Genomic DNA, 14,660 nt, shown 5'->3' on the forward strand with positions numbered 1-14,660 from the left:
GCGCAAGAACATTGACTACATTATACACAACTTTGATGACATAACTTATGAACCATCACCATCATAAATCAAAGAAACTGCTAGATTTAAAAAAATATAAGAAATAATGGCAGCAGCACAGAAGATAATAAAAGGAAATGATTTGTAGTGACGTATTTTCAGCATGCGATAATCTCCTGGGAAACCACCCCCTTCCCAGAGGGGTGAAAACACTTGCTCATCACTGTCTTCCCAATACTGTAAAGTGACTTGGTAATTCTTACAATAACTTTCTATTTTTGTATTTCCAAGAAGGGAAAAGAAAACCAATGCTCCACAGGTTAAAAAACACAAACAAAACAAACAAATTTATTGAAGTTACAGCTGCAGTTGCTCTTTTAAAGAGTCAGAGGTTGTTTCAGCTGAATGGTAGATTAATGAGACTTTCAGTCTGATGGAGCTGGTCTTGAGTTTTAACCCTATTCACAACTTGCAAACCTGGCATCAATCTGTTACAGCTCTGGGCTCCACATACAGAACATAAACTTCTACAAACAAGCATATCAATCACCTACATTTAGAAACTTCCTGGATTGTCTGGCCCTGGTGGAGATCCGTTTAGCTCTCCATTCCCTATGAAGGTGTGACGCCTGGGCTGCTGATCTCTGTTGCAGGACTGGCCAAACACTCGCTGGACTTCAGGCTGGCCAGAGACTTGTAGCTGGCAACTGAGGTCAGGGAGCCACACAGACCTCTGAGGGATGGAGTTTCCTCTTTACCTGAAAGATGTGGTAAACATGATTAAAGCCCACATCAGAGTGTAGGCCTTTATGCACAATAGTGCTCACATGCAGAAGGGGACGTACCTTGGTGGGGCCAGTGTGTGCTGGCCGACCTGGCCTCCAGACTGTGTGTGTGTGATGGCTCGAGAGATGTCTGAGAAAGGCTCATGTCTGCGGACAGCTGCTCCAGACTCTGGAAACTCTTCCTGCAAAGAGAGGATAGAGGGTCAGTCAAGATAACACACAAAACTAGTGCTGAAACAATAAGTCATCAATCAACAGAAAATGAATCAGCAACCATTTTTTGACCTGATAAATTTGTTTAAGTAATTTAGCAAACAAAAATGTCAAACATTTTCTGGTCCCAGATAGGGCTGGGCAATATGGCCAAAAATGTTATCACAATAAAAAAATTCATACCATTTGATATTGATATTCATCGCGATAAACATAAAATCATTATTTCTTTGGAGTTTAAAGGCTAATTTTTACTTGAGTGAGAATTGAAGAAACCAGATAGTTAATTGTGTGTGAACGTGACAAACAGTGGATCACTTCACACACCTGAGGTAAAACACTAAACACAATTACAATAAAGTCTTATTTTCAAAAACTATGATTAGCAAATATTTTTTCAGTCCCTTTTCCTCAACAAAATAAATATCTTCACAGAAAATTAAGTGCCAGGTAGTTTGTTAGTCAAATTAATTAAATCCAAGATTTGATGACGATATATTGAACATTTGTTATATTGTTATTGAGGAAAACTATATTGCGATAAAGATCATAATTGTTTTACTGTCCAGCCCTAGTCTCAGATTAACAAAATTGATGATTTGCTGGTCTTCTTATAAATTCTCCACTATTTTCTGACCTATATATATAAAATTTAAATATACATTTTTTATTTTATTTTTCTGCTTTATTTCAAACAACATCTTGGAGGTATTTTGTCTTTGTGGTTTAAAACAATCAATAATGATACAGATGATACATAAATTGATCAGCTTGGAATCTGTCTATGTTATGAGAATATTTTGCTGTCTCAAAATATTTCAAATGCTGTAATTATTTTCTGAGTCATGTATAGGTTAAAGTTAGAATCATCATTTAATAACATTACTTATGGGGAGGCAGAGGTAAGAGCAATCCAATCACTTTAGAAATCAATCAATTAAAATATTAAATTATTATTAACAACATTATTATTAATATACTATATTCCTATATAGACTAATTCCGCTGCTGTTATTGTTCTTGTTGCTGTCCTTATTATCAATATTAGAATCTGTTATTGTCATAGATTTTATCCTGGTTGGTGTCGCTATTAAGTAAATAGTATAATTAACACTATTAACAATAACACTGGTACTATTCACTAATATCATTTATCAGGTATATATATATATATATATATCAATATTTAATATATTATATAATAATCAAGTAACATGTAGCTTAAAAATTTAATGTTGATGGTGTTAAAAGTTGCAAATCAATGATGATATATATAATTATATCCCTGTAATCCCACCTGCCTCCTATTCATTCACTTGTGCACTCATAATTATTAAGCTAATTATTAATTATAAGTGTTTGTTTTGTTTATTTTTTTAAATTTTATTTATAAATTTTTTTATTTTTATTTATTTTTATTAAATTATTTACTTTTCAATTTCTGCCTTTCCCCAGATCGATACCTCTACTCTCACTCTCCCTCCTCTTACCAGGGAATAAAATAAAAATAAAAAAATAAAAAATTAAGAAATAAAAATAAAAATAATAAGATTGACTAATAAATAAACATTCAGCACAGGAACAGATCCACTCTGACTGGGTCTGGGGGTCGTTCCAGGTGCGGGCGACCAGCAGGTGATGCCTTTCAGCAGCCAGCTCCCTCCCTAGGGCCTGGGGGCAACTGATGTGGCCCAAAAACCCCCTCAAATAAACTCGGGGTCAGAGGAGATGGGGACGAAGGAGGGAGGAGAAGGGAGGCAGAAAGAGACGTTTTATTCAATAAAATTTTAGTATTTATATATATATATATATATCGTTCAGGTTTTTTGTTTGTTTTTTTGTTTTTTCTTGTTGTTGTTTTTGAATTTCTTTTTCTAGTCCCCCCCTCCTTTTTTAATTTATTTTATTTATTTTATTATTTTTTATTTTAACTTTTTACTTAAGTTCAAAGCATTTAATCTTTATACTTCCCAACTCAGTTTCCCCGACACCACCTCCATTTTTCTACCACTTGAACATACACACACCCATACACAAATTGCCTTAAACATCCAGCATGCTATTGTCTGTCTGTGCACAGTTGTTTCTCGTTTCTGTTTTTGTGTATTTTCCCCAAGTACTGTTGTGTATGTCACCAGTTACGTCATCTAATAAAAAAAAGAAATCAATCAATTAGTTATTAATTAGTTGCAGCCCTAGGCACAACCAAAGTAAACCTGGAAGCTGTCAACTGATCTGCATACTCCTCCCACTGTCCCTTGTTCTTCCTGTACAGCAGCGTGTCCAAGGCAACGGCGTTGGCATCCAGGGCGACAGGAGATGGCCACTGATTGGTCAGATGGGCTGTCAACTCTTGTCTGGACCGCAAATCGTTGTTCTTCATCACTGTCCTAAAGACAAAAGACAGTGTCCAGAGCTGGAGACAAATTATTGACATTTTGTAAAACCAAAAGCTACACACAATCATATAAAGGAAAAAAAAAAGATATTATATTATTGGCTATGTCAACTCCACATACAGTAGTTTGTCTATATAAGAGCATTGACACATTTATTTTATCTTGGTCAGTTATTTATTCAGTATTTAACAGTTATTTAAACCAAACTAAAGAGATCCATGGTAATTTAAAAAGAATATATATCAAATTTTTTAAAGTATTGGTCCTGCTCAACAAATGATCCACAACCTATCTCTACTCAGCCTGCACACTCTAAGTCCTCCCTTACAAAATCACAAACCTGTCTTAAGTTTAAAAATCAAATGCAACACTTTGATTTTGTGTATTTTTCTGCATTCATCTCAAATCCCACTTTTACCTGCATATTTTAATCTCTGACTATAGTCACAGCATCTTTCTCACTCTCTGTCTTGTCTCAGAGTCAAAAGCAAAGTGACATAAAGGCTCCATTTGCATTTAAAAACATCTACTGACTCATCACACCGGCTTGAGACCACAGCTTAATTACCAGAGATTGTGACACAAAACCACTTGACAGACTTTGCAGCCTACACTGAATTAGTGATCAAACAGAGAAAGGGTTTTTTCACCGATTACGACATTAATGGAAATGGTTTCTTTGCTAAAAGCAGCAATGACTGTGATGGATTCAACACACGAATAACAAAACTGCCTGCAAGGCTTCTTGCTGAGTCCTGAATGTCAAATTCACAGCTGGAACTGCTGCAAAGTCCTCTCCACCTTATCATCAGGCAACCTCACATGCACTTGCAAACAGACACACACACAAAGCGGGTCCTGAACTTACAGTTGGTCCTGTAGTTCCAATACGATGTACTCGAGCTGTTCTTTCTCCAGTGTGTGGGAGACATGCATGTCTGCTAGGCTCTGCTGAAGAGCTTTGTTATGAGACACAGCTTCTGACAGCTGGGCTTCTCGGAGACGGACCAGCTCTTCCAGGTAACCCTGAGACAAACACACACGCACAAGCATACACACACACACACACAGAGTTTTTCAATTGTTTGTTTACTGCCATGGAGAAACTGCTGTCTGAGTATCTGAATTATTTGTTCTGGCTCAAAGCAAATGGAATGACCTGAGAGCAGAGACTGGAAACTTCATCATCAACTATAACTGAAGCCACAGAGGGAAGGAACACTACGTATTTTGTAAATGCAAGAAATAAGAATCCGTGTGTGTCAAAAATCTTTCTTCACAGAAGGCATTTCTTCCTTTCACAATTCGTGCCTCTAATTGCCATGAAAATATCAAGGAGAATGTCACATTGGCATATATTACCATCCAATTTATTTATCCACACACACAGGTGCTACCTTCTGCTCCAGTGCCATGCGATACTTCTGCTCAAATCGTTTGCACTTGCTGACCAAGTTGCTCTGCTCGGTGAAGATGGAGGCGGCAGTGGCCATTTTGTCGGGGGTGCTGCTTTCACTACCGCTGCTCCCTAGAGTTCTCATCTCCTCCTCGTCACTGCTGATGCTGTCCGCACTGCACAGGGAACCAGGGTGAGCCCCATATTAGTACACTAATACTAATAGTGTCCCCACATGAGGAGATGCAGGCTATTTGACCAGTGCATGGTGCTGAAATAAAGTCTAATAAGCTAACTAGATAAATAACACAGATAAATAATGTAATTTGGCCAAATCTGTGTCAATGTAATTCATTGTGTAAAACTTAAAATAAACTTGATCTCCAGTATCTTTCTAGTACAACACACAACAATATGTTCATGTTTACGGGTAGTTTTTTGCCAAATGAGGATTTACATAAACTGCTCATGTCCCCACTTGCAACTAACAAACCTTAACAACCTTACCAACAAGAATTATGACATCTGCCCTCAGAAATGGTACTAAAACAGTTTGTTAAAATAAATAAATGTTATTCTTAAATGAATACAAAAAAATAAACAAACAAAGCATATTTAGGCATGTCTTTCCCATCTGCCCATCACACTGGTGAACTGTGTGATGGGTGATGTTTGACCTTATATACCTCTGAGGGAACTTCAGGTAAGGCGTGTAGTCGATTACTGCGGGGCAGCTGCCGTCCACACCCTCTCCTTTCAGACAGAAGCTAAAGAGTGAAGACAGAATGGAAAATCAAAGCACCCTCTCTTCTTTTACCACCAGTGATGATGTAGGTAGGTATGTTCTATTAAAGTAGGTAAATACCTATGCAAAGAATCTTTTGTATATTATATTTGTAATACATTGATTCACTTTATAGAGATCTGTTTTTTTACTTGGACTGAGTCTTTATGTTGATCAGTGTCCAAAAAAGCCAACCTAAATATACTTTGATTCAATGTTGTAAACGTGAAAACTAGGGAGATGAGTTCTGTTACAGGCGCTGTATACGTCCTTTCATCACGATCAGATGGTGGTATATTTCTCCTGAGTACCTTTACGTTCATCAGAAAATGTCAAATTTTATCTAAAATGTCAAAACTACTGATATGAACCCAACTGCTGCTTTACCAAATGCGCATTCGCAACACATTTCTAAACCTCTGGTATTTTATATTTGTTTATATTTTAAGAAATTATTTTGGAATGCTTTTTCAGAAAAAACATTGCAAACAACAACAAAAACAGGCTCTGCTAATCACACCCAACCTCACACCAATATTCTACTTGATGGTTATTTTTGAGGACACTGTAGTGTTCAGCAAATAACTCCTTAAGTGTGTTTAATTTACCACTGAGGATCTCTGTCTCTCTTCTAATAAAGTTTCCTTGTGTGACGTATACAATTTATTATTTGATGCTTTCTTTCTTGCCCCATCACTTACGCCTGCAATGTTTGCAAGTGATGCACCTGCAGGTTAGGAGGCAAGTCTCTGACTCTCTTTGTATCTCTGGAAAAAAATGGTGATTGCCAGCCCGCTACGTTGCAACTCACTTGAGTAACTGCCTGATCTGATTACGCGTTACAGAAAAACAGGTTTATGCGTAACAAGGTGGCAAACTAAATTTTGTTTGTTTAAATTAAATGCGTGAGGGAGTGGCCACAGCTACTCTGAAAAACCTCAACAAAAATGGAACATTGTCAATGTTATAAAAGCATTACTCACTACTTAAAAAGGCTTTTGTATTATAAAAGGTATTTCTGGTATTTTGCCATGTCCTATCTAATATATAGTATTCAATATACAATGCATTTCAATTTCAATCAAGAGGAGCAGCTTCTTTTTCAATCCACAATCTCATTTTTAATTAAGGTGAAAGTTTTTTGGATCACCCTCAGCATTTGCAAAGAGATTGATAATTTTCCGATGACAATGCTGCCAAAAGTGTATTTCATGTAAAGAAAGCTACACACCAGCACTGCAAAAAGGAGAGAAAGCAAGATCAAAGAGTTACGGTTAGAATTAGCAGGAGGTTTGTACCTGAAGTCAATGGTGTTGAGTCCGATGAGCGTGTCTGCTAACAGCCCTGCCTCCTCTCCCAGCATGATCGCTCCGTCCTCATAAAACCTCCTACGGTCAACACATTGTTGGCATTAATTCAACACAAGCTCCTCTATATCTTGTCAACTGACTGGAAATTAAGGAAAATGTCGAGCAAGCAGGTGCAGCTGTAAGATGTGTGATCATTTACTAGATGTCAAGTGTAGGAATATCTAAATGATCCTGCAGAGATAAAATATCTATAATTGAGTTAAAGCAGAAACTGTGTGTGTACAGTATATGAGCACCACATTAAGACCTGGTCGTTTTGAAGTCCCTCAGTGCTGATGAGGTGTATTCTGACAATCGTTTCTCCATCAGCACCACTCTGATCCACGCCCTGCCCTGCAGAAAGAGAAACAAGTAACACTGAGCTGTTAGTGGAAGCTTATGTTACCAGTAATACTCTAGACATGATAACAAGAATAAAGAGCCAGCTTCTTTGTGAGGCTGCACTAGGAATGGTGGTGCTTCTGAGCTAAATGTTAATGTCAGCATGCTAACATGTTAAAATATTGATGTTTAGCAGGTGTAACGTTCAATATGTTCACTGTCTTAGTTTAGCACGTTAGCATGCAAACGTATACTAATCAGCACAAACACATAGTACAGCTGAAAAGTCAGGGGCTCACCAAAGAGTCGTTTGGATTCATTATTTAGAGGGAAATTAATGTGTTCAACAATTTTAATCCATCCAACAGTTGTTGAGACATTTTATTCAAAACCACAAATGTCAACCTCATGGTGGCGCTGGAGTAAACATCAGGGATTCAACCATGGTAAATGGTAAATTGACTGTACAGTGCCTTTCTAGTCTTCTGACTACTCAATGTACAGCCATCAGGAGCAATTTGGGCTTCATTATCTTGCCTAATGGTACTACGACATGCAGACTGGAGGAGCCGGGGATCAAACCGCTGATCTTCTGATCGATTCGCTCTACCTCCTGACCCACAGTCGCCCCAAAATCATTAAGAGTCATTGTTTGAGAACCATGAATGTCTATAGAAAATACTGTGCCAATCCATCTAATAGATATTGAGATGTTTCACTGGATAAGTGAAAACTTGACCTGCTGGTGGCGCGACTAGAAATGTCAGGGGCTCATCAAATTCATTAGGATTCATCCTCTGGGTAAAATGTAAACCTAACTGTGGCACTAGATGAAAAGTCAGGGGATCACCATAGTATATAGTATGCAACAGTTACCGCTACCGACACTGACTTCCCTAAAGTCTGCTGAGTGGAAAGCAGACAAAAGGCCTTGATGAAATGGCTATTAATGACTTGTCATTTAGATACCATGCATTTCCTGGCATTTTTCATGCTTTACTTTAATTAAAAGTTCAGAAAGCCATTTGTATGCCTGGGAGGTCTCATGACTAAAAATCCTACAAAATGTGTTGAAACAGTAACAAAGGAAATTCAAAATGTATTCCTTTGCACCATTCTTCATATACTTATGTGTTTTTTTATATAATCTATGGTATTTGTACACATACTAAGCCCATTAAGCTGATTCTGATATAAATGCAAAGCTGCCTTTTCTGATTCCTCAGTTCATGGCCTGAGAGAGAGAGAGAGAGAGAGAGAGAAACAGCAAGTCTTGTTCTCACCTGCAGCCTGATTGTAGAACAACATGAGCTCCAGTCGTTTGCTCTCTTACCCACGGGGTAAGACTGAGTCACGTTTTATGTGCATGGACGTTCTTAACATTTTTTTTTACCTTTTTTTGTTTTTTCTCTAAGGGGATAATGTACAGTAAGCCAAAATCAAGCAAGTTACTCAAAGTAGAAGATGTAGTGCTGTCTGTAAAAAACTGATTTTTGCTTTTAACTTACAATTTTGGGATAAATAAAACACATATTTTGTTTTGTTATCAAATTCTCTGTATTTGACTTTCTGACATTTTGAAGATTCAAGTGATTTTCTTTTCTTCTGCCTCAGGTAGTGAAATTGGATCACAAGACAGTTTTATGCTCACTTTAGCCCTCGAAGATCGCACATTCTCCATGCTCTCGATGCTCCGGATGCAATTATGAGGGACTTTACTGCAGGCAGCCTTTATGTAATCCCAGAAACTCCGAGGACTCTCATAGCCAAACCACGTTGTCTGGCCTGAGTGAGAAAGAGACAGAAATGGCAGTTTTAACAAGCTTGGATCTGCATTCATACTGCTCTGAATTTTAAAGATGAATCAACTTTGCATTTGTTAACCAAACAGTTGACGGGTTTGTTACCCGGAAATTACAGTTGACATAAATTGTGCACTAATTGGACTTTTTTCTTTTAGGCTGTTAGGGTGGGGAAAAACATAACGAAAGGAGTCAAACTTTCTGCGTATAGTTTAAGAATAATAAGAATATACTGTGCATGGTAATAAGAATATTGCTTACGTTTTTACCTTTGAGTCGATGACTGAGGATGTGCTCCAGGATGGAAACAAAGTTAACGAACTCTGGAGACGAGTCATCTATTGTCTCAAAACATGAGCGGTCCAGAAGAGTCTTCACTGAAAACCTGAAAAGAAGAGAAGACGTACACATCGGTATTAAAATCAGTGATTGGACCTGCAGTTTAAAGGGCAACTTCACAAATTTTACACAGAGCAAGCAGTAAAGAGCATGTCACCAAGGGTCACCTTGGCTTGGAGACTGCATGGAACTTTATGGGCATTTATTTAGAAGGAGCGTATAATGAAAAGATGCTGATAGTTGCATTATGGGAATTGTAGGATCGAGTGTTTTTGGAGCTTCACAAACTACTAAATAAGTCAGGATATCAGGGGCTTCTACTACTTTGGCGCACTCCCACTGGCAATGTACATTTTACCAAATGCACACAACAAACAACTGAAAGAAGAGTCATCTTTAACGTAACACAAACAGTTTATTGTCTTCCTCTGAACTTAACATTTGTCATTAATTACTAGGCACGAACACTAAACACATCGGCCCTCCAAAGTTGTAAACTAATATCCTGTGAGGGAACCACTCATAACGTGCTGCCTGCTCTGACAGTCATGTGCACTAATCTGATTTCAACTAATTAGACAGGAAGGAGAGTTAATAGGCAAGGCTGCAGTGTGTGGATGCGCGTATGTGTAGCTGTGTGTATGTGTTCTGAAAGTTCAGCCAAATTGTGTTTAACCCTTAATGTTATCTACTGACTTCATATCTCTATTTCGTTGCTTAGTAGCAGGGTGACCACAGAGCGTGTGCTTCCTGTGAAAGAGGCGGGACAGGAAAAACACATGTACAATATTCTGCTGTTAATAACAACTAATGATTGCCAGTTCAAAGTTTAGGAACACCTGCAGCAGACAATGTACTATACATTGTAATGTTTTGATGTTTGATGTGTTTTTGACTGATTATTTTCAGTATCAATATCAATTTTATTTATATAGCACACTTAAACCAACCAAGGTTGACCAAGGTGCTTCACAGGTTAAAATACAACAACAAGACACTCCTTACACAGTTAAAGTACAGCAATAAAACATTATAATATACAGTATACGATATATAGTGATATTAAAATTGCCAGGAATAATAACAGATTTAACTCGAAGGAAATGCCAAAGAAAAGAGATGTGTTTTTAACAGGGATTTAAAACGTTCATGAGTTGGGGCGGTTCTGATATGGACTGGCAGGTTGTTCCAAAGGTTAGGAGCAACTACACTAAAGGCTCGATCGCCTCTGGTTTTAATTCTGCTTCTGGGTACATCGATGGAGGAGGAGATTGGTGGATCTCAGCACTCTAGCTGCAGTATGAACGTGAAGAAGCTTGGTTAATTACAATGGAGCCAATACATTAAGGCATTTAAAGTAAGTAAGTAAGATTTTAAAATCAATCCTGTAATGAACAGGAAGCCAGTGGAGGGAGCGCAACACAGATGTGATCCCCTGTGGTCCCTCTTCTTCTTTCCTGTCAGGAGGTGGGCAGCAGCATTTTGGACAAACTGCAGGCGCGGAGTAGATGACTTGTTTAAGCCCACATATTGAGTTGCAATGGTCGAGGCAGGAAGTTATAAAGGCATTAATCAGCCCTCTCTATATCTTTAGGAGGGAGATAGGTCTTTACCTTGGACATAGTCCTCAACTGGAAAAAGCAGGATCTAACAGTGGCGGATATCTGTTTATCAAATTTAAACGCACTATCCAATACAACACTAAGACTCCTCACAGTTGAGCAGTTGTTTGAAGTTAAAGGGCCGAGAGAATCTACATCAAGCCGTTCAGGGTGTCCAAACACTATGATCTCTGTCTTGTCTCCGTTTAGGTTGAGGAAATTTAAGTTCATCCACCTTCGATGTGCTTCATACAGTCAAGCATGGGCTGCAGTGAGCCCTTTGTTTTTACATTCAGGGGCAAATAAATTTGAATATCGTCTGCAAAACAGTGGAAAGAGACCCCATACCTCTCAAAAATGGAGGCCAGGGGCAGCATATACAAAGGAAATAAGATGGGGCCTCAGACAGAACCTTGAGGGACACCACAAGTAAATGGGGCTGTCTCAGAGGAATGATCACCGAGGTGGAAAGAGAAGCTCCTATCTGTTAGATAGGACTGAAACCACCTAAGTGCAGGACCTTTGATTCCCACACAATTTTCCAACCGTGACAAGAGGATTGAGTGGTCAACAGTGTCAAAGGCTTCAGTGAGGTCTAAGAGCACTAGGACGGCAGAGACTCCTGAGTCCCTAATCAAGTCATTAAAAACTCTTAAAAGTGCCGTTTCAGTGCTGTGACGGGGTTTGAAGCCAGACTGGAACTTTTCATAAACATTATTATTAATTAAAAATTTTTGCAGCTGGGTAAAAACTACTTTCTCCAGGACTTTAGATAAGAAAGACAGTTTAGAGATGGGCCTGAAGTTAGAGAGAACAGAGGGGTCGAGATTTTCCTTTTTTAGCAGGGGCTGTACAACAGCGTGTTTGAAGGCGGACGGAACATAAACAGAGACAAGACAGGTATTTATCAGTGACAAAATACATGGTCCAACGGTATCAAAGACTTCTCTAATCATATGAGAAGGAATGCTGTCTGAGGGACAATTTGTGAGCCGCAGATGATGGCCCACCTCAGATAAGGAGGAGATTGATATGGGCTCAAACTGATCTAGGACAGCAAGGCAAATAGGAGGAACAGAGGGATCATGGTCAGAGGATGTAGTTACAGAAGATCGAAGAGCAAAAATCTTCTCAACAAAGAATTTTAGGAAAGAGTCACAGAGGTCCAATGTAGGTGTAATAGGAGCAGAGTTGCGGGGATTTGTAATGGTGTTAAACATATTAAAAAGAACCTGTGGCCTGTGACAGTTGATGGCGACCAGCTTAGAAATAAAATCAGATTTTGCATATTTTACAGCTCTCTGATAGTCAGATAGATATTGCAGTAGGATTTCATATGACACTCTGAGTTTATCTTTCTTCCACCTTCTCTCAGCTTGCCGACATGCACGTCTGAGCGCACGGGTGGTGTAATTTAACCAGGGCTCTGAAAGTGCTTTAGTGCGTTTCATCCTCAAAGCAGCTACAGAGCCCAAGATGTTTGTGCAGGTTGAATTAAAAAGAGTAATAAGTTCATCAGCACCAGTGGCATCACCTCCAAAGATTGTATAAAATAACAATTAAAATTTAGCCCAACATGACTATCAAATTGCTTGTTTCAGTCCAAACCCCAAAGATATTAAAAGATAATTTGGCTATTTTTAAACCTGGGCCCTATTTTCACATATTTTCATGTCAAAATAACCCAGGTTTTAAAATCACTGATATTTCCTTATAATACATATATAATAAAGAAAGCATAAAATCTTCACATTTGAGAAGCTGGAACCAGTATATATTTGGCATTATTGCGAAAATGATGTGGAAAAAGATGATTCTGATAACCTTAAAACTACTTAAGAGGACACAAAATGGGAAAGTATGCAAAAAGTTGATTTCTTCAGTCTTTCTTCAACTGCAGTAATATTCCATCTAGTCCTTATTCTTTTGCCAATCTGCCATCACTTCTCTCACACTTCTCCCACCCCCGCTTGTGCCAGTCAGCGAGTTGATGGCTGGTGCGAGGCTGAAAGAGGCGGAAAAGGACCAGCCTGGTCAGGAAGGAGGCACCTGTGTCTAATTACTCTCCCTTTACATCTGCTTCAAGTGACGTTAACGGAGGAAGGCATTCCGAGCTGGGTCACACATGAACCGTCCTGAACCTGAAAATTGTATTAAGTTCTTAAGTCCCCCAAAACAGCTGAGCAGACACTAGCTGGAGCAGGTGGTGCATTATCAGATTGTTTTCTGTACTGTTACATTTCTCTTTGTGCCAAAATAAAATACAAAAACTACACCTCCGAATCTTCCCTTTTCTCTTACTTCTTTTTTACTCCTCTGTCTCAAACACACCACAGGGACTGTCAGTCGGTAAACGATCTGCAAGCAGCGCAGAGAGGACCACAAATCAATACTCAGAGCAGAGAGCTTTTCACTTCTACTGACAAAGAGAGGAGGAGAAACAGGCAGGCGACATGTGTGTACACCTCAGCATCTATCGCTGCTACCTCGTTCCATATTTATTACTCAGCTTATTTTTTTAGAAATGCATTAAGGAATGAATGGAGAACAGAGGTCATGTCCTCAATGTTGTTATCGTGGATGTTTTTATTCTGCAAATACACCCACATCTTATGCAGTGTTCTCTAGACTTAATGTCTTTCAATAAATTTAAAAAAAGATTTACTAAAAAAAAAGCACAGTAGCCTATTTATCTACTTGAATTATATTCCTGGAAGTATGGAGGGAGGTCTGGAACTGTCTTTAAACCATCACTAACTGAAAATTAGAGATTACATGAACATACAAAAACACATTTCACATATTGCTTTTGTTAATCCAAAATCTTTTAAGAGGGTGGGGTTGTGATAGAGGAATTTGGATTGGGTCAGTATGTCTAAAATCCTGGCCTTAATCCTACACTGAATTGATTATGAGGGTAGGCTAATTAAAACTGAAATGTTTGACTGAGGCTGCTGGTGGTGGGCGTAAATGTGTAGGCTATTTGTGTGTGTTTATGATTATAATGTACACAATTCACAGGATAGAGGCATTTACCTGAGCTCAGCCAGCTGATTTTTTAAAACATTTTCTGTAATATTTCAATGCAACTCGTCCAGCAGACACACAATGACTTTCTTATGTGTGCATATGAAGTCTGCTGCTCCCAGAGCTAACCTCAAACAAACGCGTGCCTCTGACATAGTGAATTAACAAATCTGCCGTCACAGAATCAGCTGCAGACGCGGTTTCATCCACCCTGTCATTACAAGAAAGAACAGTGTGAGGAACCCCCACCTGCACACCGTGAGCAGGTTCCTCCTCTCCACCGCGGCGCTCCTGCCTGCTCCGCGCTTGCGGATGAGATGCAGCCCCACGCCGAGCGACGCCATCCCCGGCCCGTGTCCGTGGCTGCGGCCGGAGGCGGTGCGTCGTCCCCCCTGTCAGCTCCTTCTGCAGCAGGGCAGGACCAGCTGTCTCCGTCAACCCTGAGGAACCACAGGCTCCTCAGCTGAAGGAGTGGTTGAGGCTGCGTCAACTCTAGTGTTATTGGACTTCCGGTTGGAGCCTTAAAAATAAAAGCTCAAAAGACAGACCAGCAGCCTCTCTGCTTGTTGTTTATTTATACACGCATGAAAGCCAGTTGCATAGTATTAGATTTACTAGACTAC

The 14,660-nt window shown here is 39.1% G+C and overlaps 1 protein-coding gene across 2 annotated transcripts; it reads right to left on the minus strand.

The window, feature by feature from the left end:
* Positions 1-320: 320 nt before the first annotated feature.
* Positions 321-14,528, minus strand: rundc3b (RUN domain containing 3b). Of its 2 annotated transcripts, none has more exons than XM_046044877.1 (11): positions 14,287-14,528; positions 9,340-9,455; positions 8,920-9,053; positions 7,195-7,280; positions 6,876-6,965; positions 5,480-5,560; positions 4,795-4,969; positions 4,266-4,423; positions 3,242-3,388; positions 846-967; positions 321-758 (listed from the first exon to the last, which is right to left on the minus strand). In XM_046044877.1, exons 1-11 carry the CDS (start codon positions 14,379-14,381, stop codon positions 613-615), a joined length of 1,350 nt encoding a protein of 449 aa, XP_045900833.1. In that variant the 5' UTR covers positions 14,382-14,528; the 3' UTR covers positions 321-612. The 2 variants fall into 2 exon arrangements, with proteins under 2 accessions (XP_045900833.1, XP_045900832.1); XM_046044876.1 differs by having other exon boundaries at positions 3,215-3,388; positions 14,287-14,526.
* Between the last annotated feature and the right edge of the window lie 132 nt (positions 14,529-14,660).

Source organism: Micropterus dolomieu, linkage group LG03 (genome assembly GCF_021292245.1).
Source record: "Micropterus dolomieu isolate WLL.071019.BEF.003 ecotype Adirondacks linkage group LG03, ASM2129224v1, whole genome shotgun sequence".
Taxonomy (NCBI): domain Eukaryota; kingdom Metazoa; phylum Chordata; class Actinopteri; order Centrarchiformes; family Centrarchidae; genus Micropterus; species Micropterus dolomieu.

Bases quoted from the DNA above. Each gene is read 5' to 3' on its own strand.
- rundc3b (XM_046044876.1), bottom strand. From the start codon at position 14,381: ATGGCGTCGCTCGGCGTGGGGCTGCATCTCATCCGCAAGCGCGGAGCA. The intron at 7,281-8,919 runs GTGAGCATAAAA...CTCTTTCTGCAG, and splicing joins TGCGATCTTCGAGGGCTAAA to GGCAGGGCGTGGATCAGAGT. The intron at 4,970-5,479 runs GTATATAAGGTC...TTCCCTGTGCAG, and splicing joins TACCTGAAGTTCCCTCAGAG to TGCGGACAGCATCAGCAGTG.